At 44.3% G+C, this 14,750-nt stretch overlaps 1 protein-coding gene across 5 annotated transcripts in view; it reads left to right on the forward strand.

Moving 5' to 3' along the window:
* The window catches only part of ss18 (SS18 subunit of BAF chromatin remodeling complex), a 107,839-nt gene that overhangs the window by 81,342 nt on the left and 11,747 nt on the right, over positions 1 to 14,750 (forward strand). For 3 of the 5 annotated variants that reach the window (XM_078541159.1, XM_078541162.1, XM_078541157.1), the window contains one exon: positions 3,896 to 4,023. In XM_078541159.1, coding sequence (XP_078397285.1) covers positions 3,896 to 4,023 — 128 coding nt within the window. Of the gene's footprint in view, positions 1 to 3,895; positions 4,024 to 10,726; positions 14,388 to 14,750 lie in introns of those variants that run through there. The other 2 variants (XM_078541161.1, XM_078541158.1) reach the window with 1 other exon arrangement.

A 14,750-nucleotide genomic window follows, 5' to 3' on the forward strand; every position in this document is an offset into this window, starting at 1 on the left:
CGTTCCTCATGTGTTAAACCTTTCATTCCTGGGATCGTTCTCGTGAACCTCCTCTGGACCCTCTCCAGAACCAGAACATCCTTCCTGAGATACAGGGCCCAAAATTGCTCACAATATTCTAAATGTGGTCTGACAAGAGCCTTATAAAGCCTCAGCAGCACATCCCTGCGTTTATATTCTAGTCCTCTCGAAATAAATGCCAACATTGCATTTGCCTTCCTAACTACCAACTCAATCTGCAAGTTAACCTTAAGAGAATCCTGGACTAGGACTCCCAAGTCCCTTTGCACTGCAGATTTCTGAATTCTCTCCCCATTTAGAAAATAGTCTAAGCCTCTATTCTTCCTACCAAAGTGCATGACCTCACACTTCCCCATGTTGTATTCCATCTGCCACTTCTTTGCCCATTCTCCTAACCTGTCCAAATCCTTCTGCAGCCTCCCTGCCTCCTCAATACTACCTGTCCCTCCTCCTATCTTTGTATCATCTGCAAACTTAGCCAGGATGCCCTCAGTTCCTTCATCTAGATCATTAATGTATAAAGTGAAAAGTTGTGGTCCCAACACTGACCCCTGCAGAACTCCACTAGTCACCGGCCACCATCCTGAGAAGGACCCCCTTATCCCCACTCTCTGCCTCCTGCCAGACAGCCAATCTTCTATCCATGCTAGTACCTTGCCTCTAACACCATGAGCTCTTATCTTACTGAGCAGCCTCCTGTGCGGCACCTTGTCAAAGGCCTTCTGGAAGTCCAAGTAGATAACATCCATTGGCTCTCCTTTGTCTAACCTACTCATTACCTCCTCAAAGAATTCTAACAGATTTGTCAGGCATGACCTCCCCTTGATGAAATCATGCTGACTTTGCCCTATTTCAGGGGGTCAAACACATTGCTGTGGGTCTAGAGTAACATGAAGTCCAGACTATAGAAACATAGAAAATAGGAGCAGAAGTAGATCACATATCCCTTCAAGCCTGCTCCACCATTCAATATGATCATGGCTGATCCTCGCCACGCCATACTCCCACACTCTCCCCATACCCCTTGACATCTTTAGGGTCCAGAAATCTATCTATTCTCTTCTTAAATATATTCAGTGACTTGGCCTCCACAGCCCTCTCTGGTAGAGAATTCCACAGGTTCACCACCCTCTGAGTGAAGAAGTTTCTCCCCATCTCAGTCTGAAATGGTCTATCCTGTGTCCTGAGATTGTGACCGCTTGTTCTAGACACCCCACAGCTAGAGGAAATATCATCCCTGCATCAATTCTGTCCATCCCTGTCAGAACTTTATACGTTCATTCTTCTGAACTCCAGTGAATACAGGGCCTAGTCGACCCAATCTCTCCTCATTCCACAATCCTGCCATCCCAGGAATCAGTCTGGTGAACCTTCGCTGCACTCCCTTTATAGCAACTATATCCTTTCTTAGGTAAGGAGACCAAAACTGCACACACTACTCCAGGTGTGGTCTCACCAAGGCCCTGTTTAGCTGCAGTAAGACATCCTTGCCCCTGTACTCAAGTCCTCTCGCAATGAAGGCCAACATGCCATTTGCTGCCTTAACTGCTTGCTGCACCTGCGTGCTTGCTTTCAGTGACTGGTGTATAAGGACACTCGGGTCCCTTTGTACATCAACATTTCTCAATCTATCACCAATTAAATAATACTCTGCCATTCTGATTTTCTTACCAAAGTGGATAACTTCACACTTGTCTGCGTTATACTGCATCTGCCATACATTTGCCCACTCACTCAACCTGTCTAAATCGCCTTCAAGCCTCTTAACATCCTCCTCACCACTCACATTCCTACCAAGTTTCATGCCGTCAGCAAACTTGGAAATATTACATTTGGTTCCCTCATCCAAATCATTGATATATATTGTGAATAGCTGGGACCCAAGCACTGATCCCTGCGATACCCCACTAGTCACCACCTACCACTCCGAAAAAGACCCGTTTATCCCTACTCTCTGTTTCCTGTCTGCTAAGCAATTCTCAACCCATGCCGATATATTACCGCCAATCCCATGTGCTTTAATTTTGCACACTAACCTTTTATGTGGGACTTTATCAAAATCTTTTTGAAAATCCAAATACACCACATCCACTGGTTCTTCCTTATATCTATTCTGCTAGTTATGTCCTCAAAAAGACTCCAGTAGGTTTGTCAAACATGATTTCCCTGTCATATATCCATGTTGACTTTGTCTAATCCCATTGATGTTTTCTAAACAATCACAAGACGTAGGAGCAGAAGTAGGCCATTCAGCCCATCGGGTCTGCTCCACCATTCAATGCGATCATGGCTGACCTGAGAATCCTCAACTCCACTTTCCTGTCTTTTCCCCATACTCCTTGATTCCCTTACTGATTAAAAACCTGCCTATTTCAGCCTTGAATATACTTAACGACCCAGCCTCTACAGCCCTCTGCGGTAAAGAATTCCACAGATTGACTACCTTCTGAGAGAAGAAATTACCCCTCATCTCTGTTTTAAATGGGCGACCCCTTACTCTGAGATTATGCCCTCTGGTCCTAGACTCTCCCACAAGGGGAAACAGCCTCTCAGCATCTACCCTGTCAAGCCCCCTAAGAATCTTATATGTTTCATTCTTTAAACTCCAATGAACTCCAACCTACTCAACCTCTCATGAGAAAATCCCTCCATACCCAGGATCAACCTAGTGAACCTTCTCTGGGCTGCCCCCAATGCCAGTATATCCTTCCTTAGAAAAGGGGACCAAAACTGTTCACAGTATTCTAGGTGTGGTCTCACTAGTGCCTTGTATAGTTTTAGCAAGACTTCCCTATTTTTATACTCCATTCCCTTTGAAATAAAGGCCAACATTCCATGTGCCTTCCCTATTACCTGCTGAACTTGTCTGTTAGCTTTTTGTGATTCATGCACGAGGACCCCCCAAATCCCACTGTGCTGCAGTTTTCTGCAGTCTTTCTCCATGTAAATAATATTCAGCTTCTCTATTCTTCCTGCTGAAGTGCATAACCTCCCATTTTCCCACATTATATTCCCCTTACCACATTTTTGCCCACTCACTTAACCTGTCTATATCCCTCTGTAGGCTCTTTGTGTCATCCTCACCACTTGCCTTCCCACCTATTTTTGTGTCATCCGCAAACTTGGCAACAGTACATTCACTTCCCTCATCCAAGTCATTAATATAGATTGGAAATAATTATGGCCCCCCAGCACTGATCCCTGTGGCACCCTACTTACAGGTTGTCATCCTGAAAATGTCCCCCGTATCCCAACCCTCTGTCGTCTAATAGTTAGCCAGTCCTCTATCCATGCTAATATACTACCCCCAACACCATGGGCTCTTATCTTATTAAGTCGCCTTATGTGTGGTACCTTATCGAACGCCTTTTGGAAGTCCAAATATATTACATCTACTGGTTCCCCTTTATCTATCCTGCTTGTTACTTCCTCAAAGAATTCTAATAAATTTGTCAGGCATGATTTCCCCTTCATGAAGCCATGCTGACTCTGTTTGATTAGATTATGTTTTTCTAGATGCCCTGCTATTACACCCTTTATAATAGACTCTAACATTTTCCCAATGACAAATATTAAGCTGACTGGTTATAGTTACCTGTTTTTTGTCTCCCTTTTTGAATAAGGGTGTTACATTGGAAGTTTTCCAATCCTTTGGGACTTTTCCAGAATCTAAGGATTCTTGGAAGATTACGACCAGTGCATCCACTATCTCTGTAGCTACTTCCTTTAATATCCTAGGACGCAACCCCCATCAGGTCCAGGTGACTGATCGGCCTTTAGCCCCATTAGTTTCCCTTGTACGTTTTCTCTAGTGATAGTTTATTGTATTTAAAACATGATTCTGATCGTATTTGAAACATGATTCTGTTTGCAGGTTCATCTCAACCTCCTCCGAACCAGTATACAAACTATCCACAAGGTCAGGGACAGCAGTATGGAGGCTACAGACCACCCCAACCCGGACCCCCACAGCAGCAACAGAGGCCTTATGGGTATGACCAGGTACGGGATGAGTGTCACCTTTACCAAAAAAAAAAGACAATTTTATTTTACAAACAGGAGCCCGATCCACTGGACTGAAGCACAATGTTGTGCTGAGCGATGCAAAGGAGGAAGGTTCAAACAATCCAAAGAGACTTGAGGGTTCCAGGTACACAGATGATTAAAAAGCCAAGGGTATTGACAGGAAATAATCGTGAAAGCTAATGGGATTCTGGACAAATGCAAAATCCGGCGGATGCTGGAAATTTGAAATAAAAGCGAAAGCGCTGGAAATACTCGGCAGGTCTGGCAGCATCCGTGGAGAGAGAAAAACAGAGTTAACGTTTCAGCTCCGTGGCCTTTCGCCAGAACTGGGGGAAATGCTGGAGATGTAATAAGTTTTGAGAAATTGTATGGCGGGGGTGGGGCAAGAAGAGCGAATGGGGCGGTCTGTGGTATGGTGGAGGGCGGGAGAGATTATATGGCGAAAGGTTTCAGGGTGCAACAGCCAAAGGGTGTGGTAATAGGACAATTAAAGAAACAAAAGCTGTGTCTAGAGATGGTGTTAATGGCAGGATAGCAGCTGTCTGAACGCAAAGCAAAGAAAGAAGAGAAAAGAAAACTAACAAAATGGGTGCCACTGTCATGATCTAAAATTGTTGAACTCATTGTCAAGTCCAGAAGGTTGTAGAGCACCAAGTCGAGGTGTTGTTCCTCGAGCTTGCGTTGAGCTTCATTGGTACGCTGCTGCAGGCCGAGGACAGAAAGGTCAGAGTGGGAACAAGGTAGAGAATTAAAATAACACGGGAGCTCGGGGTCAACGAAGGTGTCCCAGAAGCGGTCACCCAGTCTCCATTGGGTCTCCCCAATGTAGAGGTCTTTGTATCTAGAGGAATAGGATACAAGGGGAATGAAGTCATGTTTCAGCAATACAAAGTCCTAGTTAGCCCACACCTGGAGTTACTGTTAACAGTTCTGGACACCACACCTTAGGAAGGGTACGTTCACCTTGGGGCGAGTGCAGTGTAGATGTACTAGAATGATACCTGTATCAAAGGGTGAAATTACAAGGTGCGATTTCACAAACTAGGGTTGCATTCCCTGGAATTTAGAAAGTTAAGGGGTGATTTGATAAAAGTCCTCAAGATATTGAGGGGAGCAGATAGGATAGATAGAAACCATTTCTGCTGGTTGGGGAGTCCAGGACTAGTGGACATGGTTAAAAATTTGGAGTCAGATCTTTCGGGAGTGAAACTAGGAAACACTTGTACACACGGAGGGTGATAGAAGTTTAGAATGCTCTTCTGAAAACAGCAATCGATTCTAGGTCAATTGTTAATTTTAAATCTGATATTGATAGATTTATTTTAGACAGCAATTTAAGGGATATGGTATTTAGTTGCAGAACATCCATGATCTCACTGAAGGTGGAACAGGCTTGGTGGGCTGAGTGACCTTCTCTTGTTCCTTTGTTCTTATTCAGATTAACAGTCCTTAGCCTGAATGAATCACTATTATTGGTGTCATTGTACTTGGGGCAGGGGGTGGGGGATTAGATCAGCCAGAATTCTCTCTTCTAATTGCGTAGTTAGTACGTAACAGAAGACATCGAGTGACTAAGGGAACTGACTCAGTTCTGATGGCCATACATCGGGTTGACTGGTTGAAGATCATCGTGACAGCATCTATATACTACCAGGGGAAGGAAACAGAGGGTGCCTAATGCTTGGAGGGATATATTTAAAACCAGTGTCGCCTGTTGAGAGGGAAGGGGTTGGGGGTGGTGGTGCCTTAGCTGATTTAGACTGGGATTGACAGAGATCTGAGAGCCTTGTGTCAGCCATGGCTGTTGGTAGAATTTTCCGCTCCGAGTCAGAAGTTTGTGGGTTCAAGTCCCACTCCACAGGACCTGAGCACAAGAGCCTGGGCTGGCATTGAGGTAGGTGCTATCTTTCAGATGAGGCCCAGGGGGAGGTCAACGTAATTTTTCCTTTCAAAGGCACGTCTTCAGATTTTCTCCAGAGTTACTTCTTGATTTTTGAGGGTTCCTCTTTCATTCTCTCTAACTCCATCATTAGGTGATGTAGTCACGTGGTAACGTTGACTTCCGTACTTGTGTTGATTTTTCTTTCTGGTTTCCTTCTTTAGGCAGATAGGGTAGCACAGCGACCAAAAATGGAATATATAAATAAGATCTTTTTGTTACTTTAAATAAATCTCCCATACTTTTGATTCCAAAATGGACATTTTACCTGCTTACAATTGCACAAACTCATCAATTAATAAAAAGAAACAAGGGCAGTTTTGCCTCCACTCTCTGTTTCGGCATTGACCTAGAGGGGATCAATTTAACATCGTTAGACTTCATTAACAACACCAGTCAGTCAAAGTGGATTTGGGTAGAGATGAAAGAATGATAAAGGCCACTTGTGGGAGTAGCATGCAAGCCCCCTAACAGTAACTATATGGCAGGATAGAGTATAAAGAAGGAAATAATGGGAGCTTGTCAGCAAGGTACTGTGATAATCATGGGGGATTTTAATCTACATATAGACTGGAAAAATCAGATGGGCAAAGTTGGCCTCAATGAGGATTTCGTAGAATGTTTATGAGATAGTTTCTTAGAGCACTTGGCACGTCATAACATTCAAGGCTATGGGCCAAGTGCTGGTAAATGGGATTAGGTAGGTAGGTCAGGTGTTTCTCACGTGTCGGTGCAGACTCGATGGGCCGAAGGGCCCCTTCTGCACTGTGTGATTCTGTGAACAGTATGCTCTAGTGCCAGCCAGAAAGCAGGCTGTACTGGGCCTGGTACTGTGCAACGAGATAGGTTTAATTAATGACCTCATAGTGAAGATGCTCCTTGGTAGCAGCGAACATAATATGATTGAATTTTGCATTCAGTTTGAGGGAAAGAAGAGTGGGCCTAAGATTAGTGTTTGAAACATAAAGTAAGGGCAATTTTGAGGGCATGAAAGCAGAGCTAGCTAAAGTGAACTGGCAAATGAGTTTAAGGGATAGGTCCACAGAGATGCAGTGGCAGACATTTAAAGGGATATTTCAGAATACACAGAATAGATACATTCCAATGAGAAAGAAAAGTTCCAAGGGTGGACCCACCATCCGTGGTTGACTAAAAATGTTGAAGATCGTATCAAACTTAAAGAAAAAACATATAATTGTGCAAAGATGGGTGGCAGGTCAGAAGATTGGACAGAATATAAAAAACAGCAAAGAATGATTAAAAGATTTATAAGGAAGGAAAAATTAGTGGACAAGGAAAAAGCTGGCTAGAAATATAAAGACAGATGGTAAGAGTTTCTATAGATATTTAAATAAGAAAACAGTTAACAAAGTGAGCGTTGGTCCTATAGAAAGTGAGTCTGAGGAACTAATAATGGAAAATAAGAAGATGGCAGATGAATTGAACAAGTATCTTGTATCAGCCCTCACTATAGAGGATACGAGTAACATCCCAGAAATAGCTGTAAATCAGGGAATGGAAGGGAGGGAGGAACTCAAGAAAATTACAAACATCAGGGAAATGGTACTGAGCAAATTGTTGCAGCTGAGGACTGACAAGTCCCTTGCTCCTGAAGTACTTCATCCTAGGTCTAAAAAGAAGTGGCTCGTGAGATAATTGATGCGTTGGTTTTAATTTTCCAAAATTCCCTAGATATGGGGATGGTTCCATTAAATTAGAAAATAGTGAATGTAACTCCTTCATTCAAAAATGGAGGGAGACGGAAAGCAGGAAACTACTAGGCCAGTTAGCCTAACATCTGTTAGGGAAAATATCAATAGTTATTATTAAAGATGTTATGGCCGGACACTTGGAAGAATTCAAGGTAATCAGGTAGAGTCAACGTGGTTTTGTGAAAGGGAAATCAAGTTTAACCAATTTACTGGAGTTCTTTGAAGATGTAATATATGCTGTGGATAAAGGGGAACTGGTGGATGTACTGTACTTAGATTTCTAGAAGGTATTTGATAAGGTGCCACATCAAAGGTTATTGCGAAAAAAGCTCATGGTTTAGGGGTCACCTATTGGCATGAATAGAAAATTGGCTTGCTAACAGGAAACATAGAGTAGGCATAAATGGGTCATTTTCTGATTGGCAAGATGTAACAAGGGATCAGTCCTGGGGCAATTTATATAAATGACTTGGATGAAGCGACCGATAGTATGATTGCTAAATTTGCTGAAGATACAAAGATAGGTAGGAAAATAAGATGTGAAGTGGACCATAGGAGGCTACAAAAGGATATCTTACTAGATCTAAATGGTAAGATATTGCAGAGCTCTGAGATGCAGAGGGATCTGGATGTCCTAGTGCATGAATCACAAAAGGCAGGTGCAGCAAGTAATTAGGAACGCTTATAGAATGTTATTATTTATTGCAAGGGGAATTGAATGTAAAAGTAGAAAGGTTATGCTTCAGTTGTACAGGGCATTGGTAAGACCACATCGGGAGTATTGTGTACAGTATTGGTTTCCTTATTTAAGGAAGGAAGGATGTAAATGCGTTGGAAGCAGTTCAGAGAAGGTTTACTCTTCTAATACCTGGAATGGGTGTCTTGTGAGGAAAGGCTGGACAGGCTAGGCTTGTATCTGCTGGAGTTTAGACAACTTGATTGAAACATATAAGATCCTAAGGGGTCTTGACAGAGTGGATGTGGAGAGGAGGTTTCCTCTTGTGGGAGAATCTAGAACTACGGAGGGGGGGTGGGTGGGAGGGGTCACTGTTTAAAGATAAGGAGTCGCCCTTTTAAGCCAGAGATGGAGAAGAATGAGGGTTTCCCTGAGGGTTGATAATCTTTGAAACTCTCTCCCTGAAAAGGCGGTGGGAGCAGAGTCTTTGAATATTTTTAAAGCAAAGGTAGATAGATTCTTGATAAGCAAGGGGGTGAGAGGTTATCAGGGGTAGGCAGGAATGTGGGGTTAAGGTTACGTTCAGATCAGCCATGACCTTATTGAATGGTGGAGCAGGCTCGAGGGGCCGAGTGGCCTACTCCTGTTCCTAATTCGTATGTTCATATCCAAAGCTGAACTTACTTGCGTGCCTCACCCACAGATAAACTCTCCAGCTGATTATGGATATCTATTAATTTTTTGCAAAGAAAAGAAAATAACTCCCCAATTCTGGTAACTCCAGTCATGATGCAGTGGGCCGAATGGCCTCATTTTCTGTGTTGTATCTCTCCATGGTAAAGTTTAACGCTGAAAGTGGTACCCAATTCGCCATGTTTTTGAGTTAGATTTAACTAACTCTCCGAGCCATGTTTCAGCTTGTGACATTTAGTTTGATTTTTTATTCGGACCCTTCCCCAGGTGATTGAAGTTGGCTTTGTTGTTGCTGACAAAAGTTAGGTCATGAAAGGTAAGTCTTTGGCCAATATGAAGCATTTAAAGCTTCGCACACTTGAGTGCTACGTGCTGAAGCGATTTCCAACACTGCCCCCAATCACATTCCCCCCCCACCTCATCTCCGCAACGTTGACGCTAACTCCAAAATATTCAGACAAATTAACATTTGCCGGACTTTGGGAGAAAGAGTGGCGGAAATGGGGCTATCGGGATAGCAAATTGCAAAGGTGGGCTGAATGGCCTCCTCATGCAGTGCATGGTTCTAAGCAGCTTTTCACCGCATCTTTCCAAGCGGACCCTTCAGAAATGGCATTCTCATGATTCTGGAGGGCAAAGCCACCTTCTGCCTGGACATTCAGTGGAAACACCCAAGACCCGGTAGAATGAATAAGATCTTACCTGTGGAAAGTGGAAAATGACAGATAAATCAACAGTCGACTGTCGCTGGGTCAAAATCCTGGAACTAAGAGCACTGTGGGTGTACCTGCAGCACATGGACTCCCAGCGGCTCAAGAAGGCCTGGCCAGTGACACCCACGTCCCATGAACGGATTTTAAAAAAAGCTCCTACTTAATGTGACTTCATGAGTTATGAGCTCGTGATTGGGTATTCGTAGTTTACTCTGATCCACCAACGACAGGAGCTTCGATGATAATCGCTTTATGTTTCTTCCGCTAAGTAATATTTATGTATTCCTGGAAGAAGAACGCTGCCAGTACCAGGCTCAAACTTTGCTGCGTTTTGGTCCCGAGTTACCCGGGCTGCCTGTCGGCACGGAGAATGGAAACCTGGATGGACGCAGTGAGCCGGGAGCAGGGGAAAAGGAAAAGAGGAGGAATTGCATCTTGAGTTTGCTGAAGCAAAGTTTTTTAAGCCCGACTCACTCCGAAGGTGATGCGGTGATGACTGAGAGTGCCGGTTACTGAGTCTTCTTGGACTAAGGGAAAGGGGACTCGGAGGATGAAAGCGAGAGAGAGAGAGAGAGCCGCAGAAGGTTACTGAAACTGAAACAATGAGAGGGTAAGGAAAGCGTTGCGGCGTTTCAGTCTGTAGGTACTGGAGAGCTGGCATGGAGGAGGGGACAATAGGCACTGACCCACAGAAGAGGTGAAAAGAAACCATTTAGTCAAAGATCCACTTAAAATTTCACAGGTAAATGCCAATCATTCTTTTATTTCAGTGCGTGCAAACAGAGTGGTTGTCCTCGGCATGTTGCTTTGTCGAAAACCATTTTAATAAGGTATCTCTCTTAAAAGAAGCAATATTGCTCCGTGCACAATTAAAAAATTTTTTTTAAGGGGGAATCCGATCAAGGTCAGCCTGGCCTGAAGCTTTGTTTGTGTTTTGTCTCCACAGAACATGCAGTGAATTGAGGGCAGAGCTCAGGAAGCACGTGGGCCACTCACTGGGATCACCCAGAAAGTTTCTTTTTTTTGTAATTTCTAGCCTTTGGCCTCACCCGCCAGAAGAAGAACCCGACACGTGCCAAGCCGTCGTGGGAGCTGCAAGCGAGAAGCATTGCTTGTTTCCTGACCAGTGCGGTAACCAGATTAACCAGACCGACGCCCACCCGCCCCAACCTGCTAACGCACCCCCACCCCTAACCCCACAACCACGTCCTGCCTATTTCCAACAATGACCCAATCCTTGTCATTTTGCTGTGCACCTTGAGTTTTACGCCACCGTGCAGTGTCCTGACATAGGAGAGAAGAATTGACAAAATGCCCTCGTGTTTTTTCTGGATATGCGGTGGGGGGTGTTGGAAGACCTGCACTCTTGCGCTGTGGCCTGATCTTTCCTGTGGTAAACTCTCTTGCTTTGCATGGCGCTACCTAAAGATATAACCTCACGGAAGGATTCCATCGTTGTGGTGGAACCCTCTCCGGCACTCTGCGAGATCGGGCATCTGAGAAACTCGGATTCCTTGAGCCTCGGACACCTTGCTCTCCCCTTCAGGCTGGCTCACCCTCTCTTAAGGTCACGCTGAGGTTTATTTTTTTTTTGAAGATACCAGAGGAACCAGGATGTTGGAAGAATCATCTGTTCCCGATAAGAATGCTTTGGCTTCAAGGGTTTATGGAGACTGGACATTTTTAATTACAAAACTTTACTAAACATTATTGGTAAAACTCACCTCCAGAATTGAATTAAATAGCTTGGCAATGTTGTGACTCTCGTGCCTGTAGGTTAATGTCTTTGGTTATTTTATTTGCACCAAACTTTTTTTTTTCAAAAAATTGTGCACCTTGGTGAACTTGATTGATTGATGCTTTTTTTGGACAACTATTGCTTAACCCTTTTATGGCATCCAAACCTTGCCCATGTTGAAATTGCTGTTTTGGGAGCTGAGGGTACAGGAAGAGGTGGCAGGGGTTGGGGTGGAGGAATGCAACTTTTTTAATTCATTCACGGGATGTGGGCTTCGCTGGCCGGGCCAGCATTGATCGCCCCATCCCTAGTTGCCCTTGAGAAGGTGTTCAGGAGAACGTGAGAACATGTTCAGGACTCTGAACATGTTTAATGTGCTCAAACACGTGCCCTCTGTTTTGTTCCCGTTTCTGATCTCTACTGTGGTAGATAATTATGAATGTGGGTCAAGTAGCTCATTTCCATTTGGTTTAGTTCCAGTTAAGGTTCTAACCTCGCAATGGACTCCCGACCAATGGAGTCTTATGCACTGTCCCGTGCTTTCACGGCAGTGAGGTGGGTTCACTGGGCCACCTGCTTTGCCATATCACAGGGAGGCACAGAGCACACCTTGTGTACAATGCGTGTCCCTCTGCACTGAGTGCATATTTTCCTGAGCGTACCAGGATCCCACATGCTCAAGTTGAATTAATTCCGTAACGAACAAAGATTTCTTTTAAATGATAAAAAAAAAAGGAGCTAGCTGAGTCGATAGATTCTGGGCAAAGGAATACTTCAACAAAGAGGCATTGTTCAGGGGCTGCTTTTTTTTTTCCTCTCTTGAGGGAATGGTAGCAGAGTGGTTATGTTATTGGGCTAGTAATCCAGACGCCTGGACTAACAGTCCGGAAGTGTGAGTTCAAATCCCACCACAGGCAGCTGTGGTAGGCGAATTTAAATTCAGTTAATTAAATAAGTCTGGAATTAAAAAGCTAGCCTTAGCAATGGCGACCATGTAAGTCCCTGAGTTGCCTTAAAACCCCATCTGGTTCACTAATGCCCTTTAGGGAAGCAAATCTGCCGTCCTTTCCTGGGGTCTGGCCTACCTGTGACTCCAGGCCCACAGCGACGTGGTTGACCCTTTAACGGCCCTCTGAAATGGCCTAGCGAGCCAAGATGGCGGCCCACCACCACCTTCTTGAGGGCAGTTGGAAATGGGGAATAAATGTTCGGCGACACCCGCATCTCGTGAATTAATTTTTAAGCCGTCGCTATCCTCAAGCTCCAGACTGCACTCTGGATGTAAAAGTGCATGTTGCCACAGCAACTCAGACTCCCTGCCGAACTGCAACACATCGCCAGCCATAGTCAGCACTTTTCTTTTTCCTCCAAAGTTGTTCTTTGTTGATGTTGGCAACATCGCATTGTTTCGCTAATCCCTAGTTACCCTAATCAGAAGGTAGCCTTGGGCCTTGTTTCTGGAACTAAGCAGCTCGGTGAGTCATTTTAAGAAAGCATTGAGTTAACTGCACAATTTTGCATTGTGTGCCCGACAGGGCCCAAGAGAATTCTTTTCACCTGACAGCCAATCCCCCTCCACCTCACTCCTAATCGCAGTCCCTGTAACCTTTCTTCTGTCTCCCTGTTTATTGATACGAGGTGAACTTCCCTCTTGCTCCTTCTACCATCGGAATGTGTACTCTCCTTCCTTACTGGTTTCGACCAGAAACTCTTTGCCGTCTCCTGCTCTTTTTTTCTCCCGGGACCTTCTTGTCTCTTTCTCTTACCGTCTTCATGATTTTGAAACCAAACTTGACGTTACCCAAACTCCTACTGGCGTGTGCTCTCTTACTCTCTCCAACCTTGACATCCTGAACCGCTCGGGGATGAAGCTCTTTGCTTTAGTTTCTCAGCTTAAAAATGAACACACACACATGCACACACACAAGGTGGAATGGTCACTAATAATGTGTCGTCTGAGTCCAAATGCAATTACTATTAATCATAAGTCAATCAGATGAGATGCATAAATTGCTTGACTTCAAGTTGCTGACTTTTCCTCTGGCATGACCTGAATGTTCGTGTGTTGTACGAATCTCTGGAGTCGTAGGCAATAATTATTTTTTTCTTGCTTCGCTGTACCTGGAAAAAAAGGCCCAGAGATCTATTGAATAGTAGATATTTGTGCAGCCAGCAGCAGCTCTTTAAACTTGCTGTTCTCTGCCTGCCCCCGTGTAGCACCCAAACAGTAACGTCACCATCGTGAGGAAGTGTGACCCAGTGCAAGATGGGGCATTGAACTTGGAATAGTGACAGCCCTGTCCTTTCCAATGCCTTCCCCCCCACCCCACCTCCCCAGAACTCAGCTGAGTAGATCAGTCTTCCGCAGCATGGTGTTTCCAAGCACGTTGTGTTAGGCAGTTAAGTCCGCGGGATTGAATACCCCAAGCCCGTGACAGCGCTAGTGATTCATAGCGCTCCTGTCTCTTCTGATTGTTTTTGCAGTGTTACTCTTACCCAGTGGTCGTTATTTTGCAAGTTTTGAGTACCTGCATTTGGCAACGCACTCAACAAGCAAATGCAAAATTCTGACCATTGCATGGTGTCTACGGAATGGCAAATCATGGAGGCATTGCTTAAAGTAAAATGTACAGCTCTTGCTCAAGAGAGGAACATTATCGTGAAAGTGTTGGCCGGTCAGCTCGTTTGTTACATAATAATTAGTATTGAGTGCCACTCTGCCATATCTCCTCATTTTGAATAACGTGTGTTAGAAGTTGAATTATGTGTGTATGGTAAATATGTGTTCAATTATTATTCTGCGTATTTACCATTTGAGACAGTATTTACATGTAATGTATTGAATTTTTATAAACTTGTGTTGAATATTCATAGTGTCTGTCATGTAATATCAGTACAAGAGGTGGGTTCATCATGTCTCAAAGTGAGTTGACATATTCGCTCAACATTTTACTGAGGCAAATAATGCATTCTACTGCTCCTGGGTTGTCTTTACCCTCTTGTGTTCTTGGATTAGAGTGGGGTACGGGTCCGGGAGCAGAGTGGTTATGTCACTAGGCTAGTAATTTGGAGGCCCGGACTAATGATCCCGGGGACATGACTTCATATCCCACCATAGCAGCTGGGGAAATTCAGTTAATAAACCTGGAATGAGAAGCTGGTCTCAGTAATGGTCACCCGTCAAACTGCCAGATTGTCACAAAAACCCGCCTGCTTCACTAATGTTCTTAGA

Source organism: Cetorhinus maximus, chromosome 4 (assembly GCF_964194155.1).
Source record: "Cetorhinus maximus chromosome 4, sCetMax3.hap1.1, whole genome shotgun sequence".
NCBI classification, from domain to species: Eukaryota; Metazoa; Chordata; class Chondrichthyes; order Lamniformes; family Cetorhinidae; genus Cetorhinus; species Cetorhinus maximus.